This window comes from Perissodus microlepis, chromosome 19 (assembly GCF_051167445.1).
Source record: "Perissodus microlepis isolate ML-2025 ecotype Zambia chromosome 19, ASM5116744v1, whole genome shotgun sequence".
In the NCBI taxonomy this organism is placed as follows: Eukaryota; Metazoa; Chordata; class Actinopteri; order Cichliformes; family Cichlidae; genus Perissodus; species Perissodus microlepis.
The window spans coordinates 24770620-24788987 of record NC_140479.1 but is presented as its reverse complement, the minus strand read 5'-3'; the positions used below and the strand labels follow the sequence as shown (position 1 = coordinate 24788987).

At 38.6% G+C, this 18368-nt stretch overlaps 1 protein-coding gene across 2 annotated transcripts; it reads right to left on the bottom strand.

The window, feature by feature from the left end:
• Window positions 1–954: 954 nt before the first annotated feature.
• On the bottom strand, window positions 955–17444 carry adam17a (ADAM metallopeptidase domain 17a). Of its 2 annotated transcripts, XM_084914817.1 has the most exons (20): window positions 17197–17441; window positions 16789–16921; window positions 13457–13590; window positions 13205–13293; window positions 12437–12620; window positions 10083–10213; window positions 9817–9903; window positions 9120–9239; window positions 8598–8742; window positions 8217–8308; window positions 7697–7849; window positions 5776–5975; window positions 5579–5682; window positions 5319–5453; window positions 4890–5017; window positions 4649–4727; window positions 4387–4475; window positions 4204–4263; window positions 3617–3653; window positions 955–2648 (listed from the first exon to the last, which is right to left on the bottom strand). In XM_084914817.1, exons 1-20 carry the CDS (start codon window positions 17300–17302, stop codon window positions 2272–2274), a joined length of 2583 nt encoding a protein of 860 aa, XP_084770943.1. In that variant the 5' UTR covers window positions 17303–17441; the 3' UTR covers window positions 955–2271. The 2 variants fall into 2 exon arrangements, with proteins under 2 accessions (XP_084770943.1, XP_084770942.1); XM_084914816.1 differs by lacking the exon at window positions 3617–3653 and having other exon boundaries at window positions 17197–17444.
• Between the last annotated feature and the right edge of the window lie 924 nt (window positions 17445–18368).

Sequence of the window (18368 nt, the reverse complement as noted above, 5' to 3'; positions counted from 1 at the left end):
ACTAAAGTAAATTTTACACAACAGTGTACTTGAGCATAATCCATAATGGGCTTTTTGTGAAAGTACTTTGCAAAAAGCAAGCAGTGTCACTTTATGTGCCCTTATTTTTTGTTTTAAATCTTTTAGCGTTTCACTGCAACAAGAACACTATGAATTAAAGGGTTTTTCCACCCTGTCTTGCACTCGGTTTGGGAGAAGTTTCAGACATGACTGCATGATCACAAGACTTTTCTGGATGTTTGTTATAATCTCTCACTCGCATATCACACAACTTCATAATGTTATGAAAAAAGTTTAAATGACATATACTTTAGTACATACTGTCACCTGTAAAAGTATGTCTCCTTGAATCTGCAGGTGTACTGAGATCAACAGGTTTCTCAGGCCTACAAACTGTGTGGCAGGGCAGCATCCCCAAACAAGATATGATCATTATGATGGAGATGTTCTGGACCTCAGGGAAATTATAAAACAAAATGTACTCAGGTGAGGATCAGTACTATGTAATCAGTATTACATCCTATATATCATTCTATTAATTTAAAAAAAATGACTACATTTGGTATGTGATGTAAACATGGCATTGTTATAGACAAGGCTCACCAGTAGTGCTGGTGAACGGAGCTTTAGCTCTGGAAGATGTTGCTCCCACTGGCTTTGCTTTTTGGCAACAAGGTTCATCGCTAAGGTCTAATCATGCTGGGACAGTGCACAGGATGACAGTGTGCAAAAAAAACATGCACTCATCCAAAGTGATGGACATGTATGAATCAGTAGTAGTTGTTGCTACATGTTGTTGACATGTATTTATAGACAATGGAGAAATATCCTTAGAGATGTTTGGCCTATATGAAAACCAGCTGATAAAAATGAAGCCTTTCTTTTAACATTGTGCAGTGAGGACCACTGGTGTGCATCACACAGCAGCTGAATAGATATAAATGTGAGACCATGTATCAGTGCACAAAGATTTTTTATTATTTTGACATTTGTGTAGGAAATGCAAGAAAAAACTTTAAAAGAAACTTGAGTAGAGTTTTGTAAGCATAAAAACATTAAGAATATGCACATCATCTGATATACAGCAGGCCTGTTTTGTTCACTAACATTCACATCCATCCTGTACACTAAAAGCTAGTGTTTTTATTTTGACCATACATGTTTTCATAACATGAGAGACAGCAGGTAACAATAAACAGGTGCATAGCTCACCTTGGCACACAGACAGAAAATTAAAAAAAATATATTCAAATATTAAATACAGAATGTTGGAGTTGTCTGCTGCTGGGAATTGTATATAGATGAGAGTCACCGTGGGATAGTTGGTCACAAAATCCAAAAAGGCACCATATTGTTTTCTACAGGTTCAAACATCACAATACTGAAGCTTTAGCAAAGCTGATATTACTCCTCCCCACTTTAAGCTCCACCTACCAAATAACACAATAATGCTACTTACACAGTACCTCAAAGAAACAGCTGATGAGACAGAATGTGTAAGCATGTAAACTTCAATTCTCCAGTGACGTTAAAATACTTCTAGACCAACTCCTCCTTTATATGTTGTTTGCACTTCCAGTAAATGTTTCCTTCACTGAAAAATAGTTACACTTACAACATTAATATAGAGAATTCTGCATCGTACTGCTAAGGTTTGTTCTGCTTCTAGGCGCTGTTTGGAGCAAGAAATGTTGCGTGAGCTTTTTTCACAACTTGAGGTTACTTACAGTATAACACATAATAAACCTGCGAGTAAGGATTTGTGTAATCATTTTCAATCCGCAGGGATTACAGTTAAATATTTAATATAATCTCTTTTTGTTCCTGACCAATATTTGCATTGTCAGAAACACATTTAGCCATCAGGTTAAACAAAATGAACATTGTTTAAAGAACTGGCAGGTTTATTTCCACAGACACTCAAAAGCTTCAAATGGCCATGGAAATAGATACCTTAGTGAAAAAGGCACAAAAACATGAATTTATTTGGATTTAGTGTTAGAGGGCTTTGAGACTTCCTGTGTTGTATTTGTCCAGTGGCTCAATCTAATTTCATGTGACTGAATAAACACTTTTAGAGCACTAAGATCTGAGAAAGATATGTTACGCTTTAATACCGGTTGCAATAAGAAAGAAAAGCATATGATGCTGCACATTTGTTCGTGTTCCCTAAAAAAAACAAATATCAGGACGCTTGTGCAAACACACTTGTTTTTGGTTTTTCCTCTCTCTCAGCACTCCGTCTCTTTAGTATCAATGCGTTCCTGCCTCTTAAGGCGCCGTCGGTCCTTGGCTGGTAGGTTCTGTTCGGTCAGATCCTCGAAGGAGGATTTCGTAGCCGACGAGCAGGCTCCTGCGGTTGTGAAATCTTCCAGCAGGCCCTCCTCTCCCAGGTGAGAGCCGCTGCTGGTGTCCTCCTGGATGGTGGCCATCCGCAGCCCCCCTGCGCTGTCCGGGGTGGGGCCGCAGTTCAGATCGGGGGCCGGGGTACTGGTGTTGGTTGCGAGTGTGGCCCGGACCTGGCTCTGCGGCTGAGGCTGTTGTTGATGGATGAAGGGCACGGTCCGGCCGCCGCAGGAGGAGGGAGGCTGAAGAGGCTTGACGATGCGCACGGATGCTGACTCGAGGTTGCTCAGCACGTCTTGATTCTGAAGAGGGAGAACAGCATGTGAGGACGGAGGCAAGTCACAGCTGTGTGTGACTGAGGTGGCACCCATTCCCTTTTTACTACATTCTGTTTAATTCAGAGCATCACATGTATCCCAGAACTTTACAGTTTAACTCCCCAACATATGTTTTATAATAATAATCTCATGTTGCTGATTGCGCTACCTTTAAGTAGCTCCTATCTACACTCTGAAAACACACCCAATATCTTAAGGTGGGAATGAGTAAAAACAAAAACCTTTCTGCCTTTGACCATTTTGAAGTGTCAGGCAAATGTGATTTATTAATTATGACTGCAATCCATTTAGGGTTACCAGCACCCTGATATTAAACACATTGGTTCAGTTGCAGGATTTAAAAGCAAACCTAAATGGAACTAAGCCATCATTAATTTGATCATTTGTGCGAGCGCTTAAAATGCTCTAACAAGTCAAAATGTCTGCAAGAAAGGTCTTAAGAGGAATGTACCCCCCAGTCTTTTTCTCCTCCCTCCAATCAAACCCAAAGAAGGACCTCACACAGTGCACACAGCCACTAAACAAAAAATAAAAACAGTCACCTAAACGCTTCTTGTTTTGGCTTTGAAGAGCAACTAAAAACTGAAAAATGTCGACACACACTGCAGCCAATTTCACGAACGACAACAATGTGAAACCCGTTTGGTCGTCTCGATGTTTGAATACTCCAAAAGTGCAATCTTGCTTACTTGAGGCAATTCCTGATCTGCTGCTCCACAGCTGTTCAGTCGCATGAAGCTGTGCGAGCCTCCCTCGCTTTATTTGTCAGATGAAGACGAGTTCGAGGGGCTGCAAATGTGCAGCTGGATCAGTGATTACCATCAAGCAGTAAGTGACTGCAAGAGTATCCCAAAACGTGGGCCACTGACCATGCACCGTCATGGACTCAATGGCAACGCATTGCAACACCAAGCCGTCGCACACACACTCACCTATGGCGGGAGCTCTACTACAAATTTCCACCATCTGCTGCAGTTCCAAGGCAAAGAGTGATGGACAGGTCATTCAGAAAACCCAGCAGTGACAGTGAGGCCATTGCTTGTGGATTATCTGACCACTGGTTTATACAATTTAAAGAGAGTCTTCTGATTCTCATTCTTACCCTTTTATTTTTCCAGGTCTGGGCTGGTTTACCACTAGCCTTTTACAACATCAAATAATGATATTAAAGGTAAAACCACAATTTCCCAGCTCAGCAACAAAAACCATGACTGTTAGCAAATTTTAAAGTTGGCCTGTTTTGATTTTTCTCATCTTTTGTCACACATATACCGTTTCAATGCGGGAAGCACATATAAAACATGGCCAGGCTCCCTATGAACTAAAAGCTCAGGCTTAAGATGCTCTAAATGCTAATGAAATGCTAACAGTCCTTCCTGTTTCTTCTCCCTGCTTGATTAAAGAGGTCAGTTTTTAAGAAGCAATATGGAACTGGATTAGTTTGGTTAGTCTGGTGCAAGAGAGCAACGGTGGTGCACAGGATCAGCATGTGTGAGCACTGGAAAGTTGAAGAACTTACATTTGGAGGATAATAAAAGGACTTTGTGTTCTCCTCATACTGCTGGTCGAGTTGCTTGTCCTAAAGATAGAGGTAACAGAAAAGGACAGCATAAGCATAGTGCTAATGATGCAAATATCAGCTGCTCATTGTACACTGAAGACAATGGGGATCAGTGCAAATGGATATTCAGCAGCTTCTTACCACACAGTGAACCAGGATACTGAGAGGAATCCAGAAGATGAGGGAAAACACCACGACTGAGCCCACTATGTTATCAGCCAAGAACTTCCCTAATGTGGTGATGAGGTGGAGGATAGTGATAAACACACAAAAGAGAAGAAGAAAAACTTTGAATTTGACTAAGCTAAGCTACTACAGTCATAAACATTAAAACAATATCACAATTATTCAGAGTTTTATTGTATCTGGAAGCATTTTCACACACTTTTTAACGCAGACTTACCAAATGTGTTTATGTCCAGCTTGTCAATAAAGTCCCACAGCCTCTCAATCACATCCTGTACCTGCTTCATGCACTTTCCCTTTATGACCGAAAACAAAGTTGACATTGAAATAAAAATAATATCTCCAAAATGTTGTAACGCTGACACAGTTTTTTCAGCACTAGTGTAGTTCAGAAATATGATAGGATCAGCAGGTTTCTTGATTGCAGAGCAGAGAAGTATAAAGGTTTGGTAACTCACGCCTTCATCACAGAAGCCCACGGTGCAGGGTTTTCCTTTGCGAAGGAATAGAAAATTGCCACTTTTAGAGTAGGGAGAGCAGGTGCCATTTTTACTCCTGCAGCACACTTTACAGGAGTGCTCAGTATCTGGAATCAGAAGAGACGATCAACAGAAGAAGCATTTAAAAAAATATTGAGAACTGTTATTCATTTATATCCTGGATATATTGAAAGAATATCCAAGCTTATTCAAACAGTCCCTTTTATTCTTAATATGTTACTTCCAGCTGTAAATCCAAAAAAGAAAAATTCATCTGTGATCTTGTCATTTCTTTCCAAACTCATTGATTTTTGCTTGTCTGATTACCTCTATAATCAGTGAGAGTCTCCAGGCTTATTCAGCAAATCTCAGACATTTTCAAATGTTGTTGAAAGAAATAAAAATCACCATTGCAAGCGCAAGGCTGAAGGTTCAGCTCAGCCTCACAGAAGGGCACACACTCTCCATTGCGACACAGGCCTTTGTCGACACACACTGTGTTGTCAGCAGCATTTTCAGGAGGTGGGCATTCACTGCTGTTACCTGTTATGTGAAGAAAAGGGTTAATTTATCTAGTTTTTTTAATCATTTTTACACCAAAACCAAACAAACAGGCAGGCTTGAATGACTGCTGCAGTTCTCATGTTACACCAGCAGGAGGCGATCACCTGTGCAGACGGATTTGCCTTTACAGGTAGCATTGATGGGCTCCTGGCACACTGTTCCTCTCCCTGCATAAGTGCAGTTCTTGCAGCAAGGGCTGTTTCTGTCACTGTAAAGAAATCAATTAATTCAACATTTGATTCGTTTGTTGTTATTGTTTTTTCAAAAAATTCCTTATAGATCCATCTTTTGGATTTCATACCTGCACTTTGCATGACTTTTGAACTTGCAATTGGAGGTGCAGCAGGGGTCATCATTGAGGTGGAGAAGCCCAGGGTCGCAATCTTCCCCATTCTCCACTCTGGAGTTTCCACAGACTTTACTGTTCCTCTCTTTGAAGCACAGCGGTGCCTTGTGACTTAATGTCTTCTCTACAGAAGCCTTGCTGCAGTTGGAGAAATGCTTGAGGAAAAACAAGAAGATAAGAATTAATCGGTAACAGGTTAAAGAGGACTGAATTTTTACTGTTATTTTGTGTGTGTGATTAAAGGTGATGTGACAAAGAATAGTCATGAATCTTGAAATCATGAAATAATGACATACGCAAATCACAGCCTCTAAATTTTCCAAACCTGAATCTCAAAAGGTTTAACAGTTTATGCAATTATCTTGTTTTATGCTTCTCCTCAAAAACCTAACGTGGTTGATGTGAAGCTGCAGAAATCATAAGGCCAATGATGGAGGAAGCGCATTAGATTTTGCGTGTGTTGTTAATTTCACAGGAACAACTGTGACTCAGTCATCCCACCTTCTGCACAACCAGAAGCTGCCATCCATTCTGCCCATCACATTCTGTATCATCTCAGCTCATCTTGCAGACATATATCCTGGTATGCAGCAGTCTATTCAAACTAAACGACATCATAGCCTATTTAAAAAAATAAATAAACAATGCTACCTGATGTAAATTTGATTGATCTGCCCCCTCAAGGACAACTTGTTGGCAAGGTTATTAGGGTTAACTAAAATAAAATGTGACATTTTAGCTAACTAAAATAAAAACTAGACTTTCGAAAATAATTAAAACTGATCAAATTTTCATTTGTTTGGCTGTAACAAAAGGGGACTTTAAGTCGACTGCTTTCTACAAGTTCTGTGTTTAAAATGTAATGCTGAAACTGATTTTCCTAAACCTTGCCTCTGGCATAATCCATCGATACAATAATAACATTACAGACTAAAACTGAAACAAATAAAAACTAAATGGAAACGAAACATTTTCAACGATAACTGAAACGAGTAAAGTCACTCTGGAAACTTACTGAAACTTAACCAAATGAAAAACAAAAAGTCCAAATAAAAGTAATCAAAACTATAATAATTCTGTTTCTATTGTGGACTTGCTGTTCTGACCTCTCACACTGTACACCGTTTGATTTCACCACAGAGTTGCACAAAAAGATGATGCCAATCACTTATAACCAATAGTTTGTCCATTCCCACAACTTTTTGATCACAGCAAATCAAGTAGTAGCTGAACTACAAGCACAGCTGAAGTATTGCTGGGTCAAGATTTAATTAAGCTTAGGATCAGGACTTATTCATAGTGAGTAATACTAATTCACACAGCTACGTATTAATGACTAACATTGTGGGTCATCGCAGACGTTCTCTCTTCCTGGCATGTGACTGTATTTGTCTCTGTGTCAACATGGACTTTCACGAAGAACAGTTTAACCCTCCTCCTTCATCTTCCTGGTGTTTAGGTCTCAACTTTCTCAAACTTTATTTCAAGTAGCGCAATTTCACTAATCCTCCAAAGGTCATTGACATTTAGTTTTTTATGTTTAGTGTGCAAAGATGTACAGTGTAGTTTTGTTTTTTCTCTCTTTAATCATAACATGGCATCTCCTCTTTAGGTGGAAACTAGCTAACTAGCTTCTCGATCATTTCTAAGGCTGCTTTTTCATGGATACCTGGATGTTAAACTTTATTGTAACACCTTGGACGACAGACACACTGATCATGATACTGTAGCTGAAAGAACCTGGACTATTTAACTCTCAGTGTTGCTTCACTGTGTTTACTTTGGGAACTGAAGAAGCATCTGAACCCTGGAAATAGCTAATGATGTCAGGCTTACCAAGCATATATGTTTTTATATTACATGGATGGATAGTTACCTTGTTGTTGACATGATCTCCACTCACAGCAATAGGGTACATGACAAACTTCCCCCCCTGGTCATCACTGGGGGCACAGTACGGTATATTATCAGGATCATGCTCTGCTCCAAAGTTATGGCCCAGCTCATGAGTAGTTACCAAATCCGCCTCCTGATGAGACAAAAACAACATTAATTTTTAATGCTTAATTTTTAAGCTACCCAAGAATAAATCTAGAATCTAAAATCCATTCTGTTTAAAATAAAGGTAAAAGTTATAATTACATAGTTAAGTTTTGCACATTGTATTTATAACAGTAAGCGTTTTGCAGATGAGCGTGGAGCATAACGCTACTTGGGGTGTCAAAATGCAGCCTGACTTGAAATCGATACTCATCACACCCACACAAAAAGGTGTGTCTGCTCTACCTAGAACCTCAGCTTGGCAGGCTGACATGTTGCGTAACATCTTGGCTGAACTGCACCCAGCAACTCGTTTTATCCTGAAATTATGACTAAAGAAATGAGACGAAACAGACCTTTGTGAGGATGGTTTTGCCGTAGTTCTTGGTGCTGGTCAGGCCTGTGTTGAGATAACTCGGCTTCTTTGAAGAATGAGATGGATAGTAAGCTAGAAAATTACAAAGGAAAGTGTCAGTACCTTTTTTTGTTTGTTCTAAAAAAAGCCTCCAACACATGGCTTTTTGTTTGGTTTCTTTTCAATATTATGGCTCGTTTTTCTTTTTTTTTTTTTTTAGCTTCACAGAGTAGAAATCATAGTTTGTCCATCTGGTCAAGAGCTGTGCCAGTGCAGTAAATTTTAATGGAGCTAATTGTCCTAACAGGGAAACGCTAAAAGTTAGGCTTTTAAAATGACATTAGAAAAATCCTCCATGCAAATAATCAAAAAGTGATCTTACGTTTTGGGCAGAGTCCACCTAGAGCCTGAGGTTTGGAGGGGGCCACATACGCCAGACCCAGTGTCCCCTCATCAAAGTCCTGGTATGTAAACAGGTGGGCCAGACACACACTGGAGGCATTGTCAGCAATGTCCGAGCTGAATTGCTGCAGGACAAGAGGATTCTTATTTGTCACCATTTCTGTACATCCTAATTATTTTTCAATGACAATACAAAAATATTGGACATTCAGAAACTGAGCTCTGTGTAAAACTCTTTGATTTGGAACAATATTTATCTTATACCAGGACATTTTACACAATGCACTCAACTTATTTACCATATTACCTCAAACAAACCTGTGCTCAGCTACTTGAACTCACTATTTTTGTGCATTTGTGTAAATGGATTAAACAGCCTGATTGAGTTGAACTGAATGATTTCCAAAACTAATCTTGGAAATATGAATCCAGTCAGTTTTGCCTGAAAAGGCCCCTTTGAACTTTGTGTATCTATACTCTTTGGTTTTTCTTGCTTTTGTACCTCCAGAAGTCTCTTCACGTCCCAGACCTCCTTTCCTTTTACAGGGCTGTTCTCCATGTTGTAATGGACCCAGTTGGGCTGGTTAGGGGGAGGCTTTGTAGGCTCCTTGTTAATAATGATCTGCGAATAGTAACCAAAGACACAATTTCAGTAAGTGTCATTTCTGAGTAATACAAATTTTAAATTAAAGCCATGCCCCTAAGTGTAATGCTAATAATAAGTGCTACGTGGAACATTTTATTTGAAAAGCTATTAAAGTAATAAGAGCAATGTGTTGGGCGTTCCTTTTCAGACTCTTACTGGGGGTTAAATGTGACACAGTTCAAGTTCCTCTTGACATTTATTGTGAAGAAAATTGGTCATTAAGCAGCTAAATGAATGCATATCTTTTCAGTGAGAACGCACTGAGTTCATAGTGTGACAAACAGTGTTTCTATTCATTCACAAAGCCAGTGGAACAAATTAAATTACCCAACGAGGAATGCACAAAAGCTTCCAGTTTCTCCTAAAAATGCACTTCTCAAAGCCGCTGAGGGGGCAGCGTTATTCTCAGCCTCATTTCCGGAGTGACGCAATATAAAACATCAGCCATCGTGAGGCTGGGAGCAGCACCGACTGACACTAAATCGCCACAAGTGGATCAAAATGTCAACATTTGACAGTACTGTAATGTTATAACACTCAGCCACGTACACACCTGATGGATCTGGACCCCATAGTTTTTAAATTCCTTACTCCATGTTGTGTTTCTATAAATATCGTCAACTCGATCAATTAGCTCAATCTGGGATAGGAAAAGAAAATAATCAGACATACAAATAAACCATTTTGACACACCTGAATATGCAAACAACAAAATTCCTGCTGGCTTTATTTACAATTACTCTTTCAACGGGAAACAAAATGTGACAAAAGTTATTCTGCTGAAATATACATGTATAATAACACATTAGAAAATCAGACCAGGTAGTTCAGAGTAATGCTCTCTTCTTTGCGGCCCATGTGTCTGTAGAAGCGGTAGTCTGCAACCAGCAACAGGGGACAGGTATTCTTCTTGTGATCGTGAACTTGTCTCTTCTCTCTGTGGTGGTATTCTGCCAGGACGAAGCAACAGAAGCAGAGAGAAAGAATAAGTACAAGCAGAAAGATTCAGAAAAGTAGAATCTTTTTTTTTGTAGCATTGCCTCACCAGATAAGTCTCAGGTAAGACAGATTAAGTACAAAGTACATAAAGATGCTGGACAATGAGGCCACGCTCCAATATCCCATTGTTAATTGTCCTCATTTTCAGATATAGTAACATGACTTCTCTTTTTTTGCTTGGCTGTGATCTGATTAAGCTCTACCTCTGTTCAGGCCAGATTTAAATAGCAGATTTAGCCTTATTATAGAGGTTTAACAGCACAATAAATGTGGATGAGGTGTACTTTACAGGGAGGAACAAAGCCACTGTAAACATAAGGTAATTTAATGCGCAGATCCATCACCTACCTTAAGCGTAGGTATTCATGATATACTCAGTTATTTATTTTTAGTCCGCTTAAGTTGCTTTGTTCTTCCTTTATTAAAAGTCTAGCATTAATCCATCTACCCACTCACTTTTCCAATTTAAGGTCGCAACCTAGCCATCACGAGGTACACCCCTGACAGGTTGGCGGTTTACAACAACATTAACACAGACACACAAACAACCATTCGCGCTCACACTCACAACTACGGACAATTTAGAATCAACAGCTAAACTAATATGCATGTTTTTGGACTGTGTGAAGAAGACAGACGACCCACACGGGCACAGAACCAGAACCTTGATGCTGTGAGGTAACAGTGCTAACGGCTGCACCATTCTGCTGCCCCTGCATTCATTGTCAATATTCAATTAATCATGTTCCTCAGCAGGGTCCTTCAAATATAAGCCAAATATGTGTTTAGACACGAAGGAAACAAAGTTCTCTTGCTGTAAGGATTTTCAAACTAAACAGAAGATGGCTTTATTTTATTCATTTATTTATTGGGTTATTTTTAGGTGTTTGGGGGGTTATTTTTAGGGGCTCTTTGCACAATTCCTCCTATTGTGCAAAGAGCCCTACATCACCCAGCTTTAAAAAAAACCTCTTCTATAAAAAGGTGGAGGGCCATGAGTGCAAAAATGAATTAAACAATCGCATCATTAAACATCCAAAAGTTGGTCCTGTTCACCTGGACGTAGCGCTTTCAGTGGAACGAACGTTTTGTCACTTTGATAAAATCCAACTTTTGGAGATTTCCTCATCTGGATGACTAAGTTGGCAACAACACATTAGATAATAATTAATTAAAATTTAAAATAAATACATAAACAATCTTTTACATTTTTTAAATAAAAGAATATTTAATTACTTACACATTAAATGTTACAATTCATATTAATATATAATTTATTTAACTCATTTTGGCTCTTGCAGCCCTCCATATAAACTAAGGCGATCCTTCATTATAAATCTGTGCTTTTAATAGACTAAAAATCTACAACCTACTACCCAAGATAAAATCAACAGCAAATCCTTTAGGAAAGAATGACGATTAATACGATTTTTTAAAAAAATAAATTATTCGAATGTATGTGCAAAGTCATTTTACCGTGTAACGGTCATAGTATGTTCGTCATAAAAATCTGAATATTCTACCTAGAAATGTTTAAGTGAGACTCACACACCCTAAATAATGCATTACAGAAAAGGAAAACAGGAAGACATCCTTTGGGGCATTACATCACACAGTACACTCGACACTATTCAAAAGTGTGGGTGTGCGCTTCACTGTCCTCCACAACAAGCAGTGGGAGACCAGTGACGACTCAGAGTCCGCTCATTGGGCAGAGGAGCATCCATGAATTTTAATGCCTCCTCCTCCATACGAACCTTCACCTCAGCTTATTTCCCCAAAGAGCATTTTCAACCAGGAACCAGTGAGAGCTGTTGCATACATCTCCTCTGGCACATCGCGCTGTTATATTCTTTACATTTCCAAAGCAGCACAAAAGAATGAAGAGGCATTTGGTTTTTACATAATGCCTACTTGTCATCAGTGTGTATGTGCATAACACAGGATGGAGATAGAAAGGCTTGTATTAAAGTGACTGAATCCAACACCCACCTCCTTTGTCTCACTACAGGCTCCTCTTTCCTTCTCTCCACCTTAAACATTTGCTATCCTCCTACTCTTTTTCACCTACTCCTATAATCCACACCAGCACAGAGCCCACGCTGTAACAGCACAAATATCTGCATAGATTTGCGAGATTCTCCACTTCAAGAGAGTTAAAAAGCACAGCTCACCCTCTTCCTGGTCCACCCTCTCCTGGCCTTCCCAGTCCCCTCTGGTATTCTGTGGCAAAAGGGACTCTGCGTTGACGTAGCCACACACTTTTGGAGAAGCAATGCGGCTCAGATTCTTGACATCTTCTGAGCGATAAACCAGCAACCTCCCATCAGTTGGGGAATCGGTAAATCTCCACAGGGGCTGCATTTTTATACATTTTTTTAAGAGAGAAAGAAAGAGCTGGTATTAGAGAGAAAAATCACTGAGCTTGATGAAACGTGAGTATTGATAGCTGGAGAAAAAAAGACAGTAAGGGTAGTGGTGTGGTGGGAATGGACTGGCAGGTGTGTCAGATTTACACAATATGAAAAATGCACTGTATCGTTTACTTCTGTGTAGTTTCACATGTTAGTTGTGAATAATTAGAACAGATATTGGGCATTTTTAATCACACAAAATAAGCTCATTTCTACAAGGCATCGATTATTTAGCTGCCTCACTTTCTACTAATCTAGCATCTTTTTCAACTGACACTATAGGTAAGCTCTATACTGGTAATATTTTATGATATCTCAGCAAGCAAGCCCAGCACATTGTACTCAGTTGTTGTATACATATAGATTTTGGGGTTTTGTATTGGTTTTGATATTGCTGCCGTTACATGCTTCAGGAGTGCAGGCTTGATGATGTGAAACAGCTAAGGTTAAGCGTCTCACAAAGAAAAATACTGAATTTAAATTCTCCCTCTATTTTGGCACGGAGACAGCAGGTATACGGATGCATACCTCTACATTGTACTCTGCTTCGTCAGTCAGAATGTGAGCAGAAAACTCATCTCCGTCTATGTGTGCCTGCACACGCGAATTCTCCTCCCCTGCGAACATAAAACAAATTATTAGTAACATTTAATAAATATGGATTTACTTCAGATATATAAAAATTTGCTTGATTTCCACATATAAACTGTAACTCTTCTAAAATGAACGACTGGAAAAATTATATTCTGAAAATATGTTGTTTTTTTTTCATTCACTCACCAACAACATGGCCAGTGAAATAGTTTTGGAGGTGAACATCATAATTTTCCTTCATCCCGTGTTTGTCAACAAACACAGCTTGGAAGTTGTCCGTGAAAAGGTCTGTGTTTGTGGTCAAGTAAAGTTTGAAATGTCTGGATTTGGAAAAGAAGATAACATATTTTAACTTAACCAATAAATGGCTGTTTGGTCCTGTGTGAGACATCAAACTGGGTTTAGCAGACATAGTATTCACTACGGGTGCAACGATACACAAAATTCGCGGTTCGGTTCGATACTTTGGTGTCACGGTTTGATATTTTTTCGATACAAAAAATGTTCATGCCTTTTTAATTTGTCATTTATTAAAATTATAAATATATATTTTAACTCAAACGTACAGTTTTTAAATTTAATGTTGCTGAAACAACAAAATAATAAAAAATAAATAAATCTATCTGATCGAGAAATCACTCATCTTTGGAAAAGAGTTTATTACAGAAAAATGTCTCTTTCCAAAATAAAAGCTATACTATACGCTTCTTCTGGGCTATATTCTCAGCAGCATATTAAACATATCAGGTCCCCATAAGGAGAATCATGTGCTAACGGCTGTCTAAATGACTCGGGTAAAGTTTGTAGCATGCGTGCTTGTTGTTTTTGTCTGCTTCCACTTGTCTTTGCACTTGGATGATGTAGTCATATTGTTGTGTTCCCACTAGTGCTGTCAGCATTAATCTTGTTAAAATGACATTAACGCCATAACGCGGCAAATCTCCGTTAACGACTTACCGCGGATCGCCCCGTGCGTGGGGCTGGACGGTGTCAACACGTTAACGAGCTAACTGCGCTAATGCACTAGTTCCCACCAATGTACATCCGACATACTGTTTTACTTTTGTACATGACGTGCTTACCATCAGGGTATGGAAGCCCGTTTCCGCCACTAAAAAAAAAAAAAAGGATCCATAACTCAAAATTCCGAGTTATTTTCTCAAAATTCCGAGTTATTTTCTCAAAATTCCGAGTTATTTTCTCGAAATTCCGAGTTATTTTCTCAAAATTCCGAGTTATTTTCTCAAAATTCCGAGTTATTTTCTCAAAATTCCGAGTTATTTTCTCGAAATTTCGAGTTATTTTCTTGAAATTTCGAGTTACTTTCTTGAAATATGAACATATTAACTCGAAATTTCGATTTATTAACTCAAAATTTTGAGAAAAGTAACTCGAAATTTCGAGTTAGCGCTGCCAATCAGTAATCTACGTGAATGACGTAATTTCCTTGTTAACCGGAAGCTGAAGCCCTCAGCTACAAATGCTACAGCTAAGCTACCGGTATTACATCCAGTCGTGAATGCACAGATTGCTGAGTGTTTTCAGCCTGGCTTCACAAATGATGAAATCCCTGTGTTATTAGCTGAATCACATGGTGTTACTATCAGCAAACGCACTCGCGAAAGCGCCAATTTGTTGGGATCCGTTTTTGAGTGCGCGTTCCTCTGCGCCATATGCTTCCGGGTAACAAGAAAGCGACCTCATTCACGTATATTTTTGATTGGCAGAGCTAACTCGAAATTTTGAGAAAAGTAACTCGAAATTTCGAGTTATGGATACTAGCTTTTTTGTTTTTATTTAGTGGCGGAAACGGGCTTCCATATCAGGGTCATGCTTCACATGAAAACCAAGATATTGTTGCACCCCTAGTATTCACATATATACTAAAAGAGCTGTAGCTGTACATCTGTTATTAATGAGGTGACCTAATCTTGGTATGATAGGTATGACTAGTTTAAGGAAACCAAGATCAACATGCACCGATCTTGCCAGTGTGACTCTTCAGCAGCTTGAGCTAGACATTTTCTGTTTTCACTGGCAGTACTTCCTTGCTTTACATTACAGTAGCTAATCAACTACTTTGGGCTAAAGAGAAAATTCAAATTATTCCTTAAAAGACAAAAATTATTTTTTAATTTTACAGTCAAAATGACAAAACAAGTCCAGGCAGCTCATATGATACTTTGGTGATAAAGGGTTAAACAGTTTAAATGATTCCAAGAAATTCTAAGAGAATCCTGAGAATGAAACAGATACAGAGCACAAATAACGAATGCATGAAATACAGAAGCTTCTTCAGAAACTTAGAATAAGTAGAAGTAAATCAAAACTAAGATTCCTGAATATTCGGATAAATCCATTTTAAATCGGCACAATTCACACACACCCTCAGTGCTACAATCCCATGATTGTAGCATATGTATGTATGTGTATGTATCTCCTCCAAGATTGGAACACTGTAGAACATCCAGTGTGAGGGCCAACATCTATATGGCATATACAAATATTCTATAAAAATCCGACAATTGTATATATTGTACATTTGACAGTTAAATTGAGCACCAAACACCTAGCACAGGAGTTTGCTAGTAAATATAAATTGCAATTATTAAATAGAGCAGGCAAAAAAATTGTCTTTGGGCACATTTCGATTTTACAGTTTGTGTAAATTTAGAATTGTCATCTCAATTATTTTTGACGTGAGAGGATTTATAACAAAACTGAAACCCTTCCCGTTTCAAGACAAAGGGAACTAGGCACGAACTCACCGCTTCAACTGAGCCTTTTCTTGTTACAAATAACACTTCTTACAAAACAGTCTATAACAGCCACAACAGTCTATTAGGTTTGTACTGAGCCATGGCTGTGTGGATTTTTAACAGTTTCTAAAAGGTAGAACGCAAAACATTTAGCTTTTTCCAAGACTTACACAGTTTCTGCCATTACTGCTATTTGGCAATGATGGCAGTAATGCACATGTAGGATTCACCAATAAAAGAAAAGGTTCTGAGTGCTTCGGGCAAAAAAGCAGCCCAGTTAAGACTAAACGAAAGAAAAACAAAGCATGCTTTGAGAAAATCAGGAAAGAATTATCAGGAAAGTGCAAGAAAAATGGCTTAAAGAAAACAAAGTTCCTATGAGATTAATTTTTACCCTCTCTGTAACACTTGGAGACCCGATTGTGCCACTGATTGTGATCATTAATATTATTATTAGAATATAGTGACTAGTGAGATGACAGCAGATCAGCGTTATAATCTCTGAGCCACAAACACAAATTTGTGTTTCTAAAGAGACTGATAAAAAAAAAACATGTAAAACAGTTAGAGATGTTTTACCAGATCCCCATTACTCCAAAACCAATGTATAATATCACAGTGGAAATCTGCTCATAGATTTGATCAAGATTTTTACCTCTTTCATCATGTGCACAGCTATATGGGTCTTTGTTTTAACACAAACCTAAAGGAAAAATGAAGCGACTCTACAACATCGCTTAAAAGAGCTCACTGCTGTACCTGTGCAGGGCTCTGAAGCTCACCAGACGCTCCAGGTGGGACTGGGTGTGGACGTCCCTCTTCCTCAGAGAGTGCAACTGGAGGCCTGACAAAGGCAGCACCTCATAATCTGACAGGACTGAGTTCAGAGAATCTGGAATATGAAGGGGACAACTGTCACATAAGACCGAGCACATACTGAGTTCGTTCACTTACAAAAGTCTGCACATGTGAAAACGCCCCTGTGCTCTCAATTAACAACTGTTCGGGATTTCGTGAGTTAATAAGTTATAACATATCTAAGATCGAGAAAATATAAGTGGCATTGCTTTAAAGTACTTATTATTTACCAAACTTATCCCGAAGATAGTTTACGGTAACATTAAAGCTAACTTCTGCTTAGGCTGAATTGCTAAATTAGCTTCTTACCAAACTCGGGGTGGTCTTCGTGGTCCCCATCGGTAGCGGTCACTGGCTTAATTGCAGCGTTTACCCAGCAAGGAGCCAGAAGGGTAAATAAAAGTATGCTCCCCATTTTAAGCAGAGCTCTCTATACATGTGCTGTCATTGTCGGGGGTAAATAATCCGTTTGTTTCGACAGCTAGCTAAGCTACCCGGAAGTCCACCGAATGGAAAACATCCGCTAAAAGCTAATGTGCCGTTGGAAAGGAGTGACGAATGACGTCAGACACATGAAGAGCAAAACTGATGTACGACATTAGATAAAACGCTTGATTTTGTTACACATAAATATATATATATATATATATATATATATATATATATATATATATATATATATATATATATATATATATATATAATCTGTAGTTTATAAATAAACCTATAGAAATAATGTAAATGCCATTTTGCATTTAAAATTTTAAATACACAGAAAATCTCAATTCCGTAAACATAAGCATGAGGAGTTGTTGATATATGACTGAGATCGTCTTATCATACACCTCAGTGTGTATTTATACCACTTGAGTAAAGTACATCTCGCATCCGAGAAAAAGAAATCCTCCCCGTGACTGAAAACTAAAACCAATAGTGAAACTATAACCAAAATAAAACTGAACACACCAAATTACAAGCCCAGGTCATCCCGAGTTTACCTTCAAATCGGAGTATGAACAAATGTACATACTGCTGCTCCCTTTAGGGGTCGCCACAGAAAATTATCTGCCTCCATCTCACTCCCTAGCATCCTCTTCTGCCATGCCAACCCTCTCTGCATGTCCTCCATTACATCCACTATTCTAAGCTTCTCACACATCGAAAACATCTCAGGTTTTCCTCTATGCCAATATGTTTTATGTTGTCATGTATTGCACTTAACTCACTGGGACAAAACATTTTCATTTCAACTATATTCATGTTTCATCTGTATTTTCCACCAGTGTTTGTTAAAGCATTTTACCTGAAGCTGTGCTAAGGCTGAGATCAATATTGCTAGCTTAAGTTTTATTGCAGTAAAGGTAAACATTTAACCCGTATCAAATGTGGAAAATGTCAATTGGAAATGCAAATTTAATGTCATAATTCACTGTTTGAGTTATCTCAAGTTTGCTTTTTATTGATTTAATCCTACAGGGAGT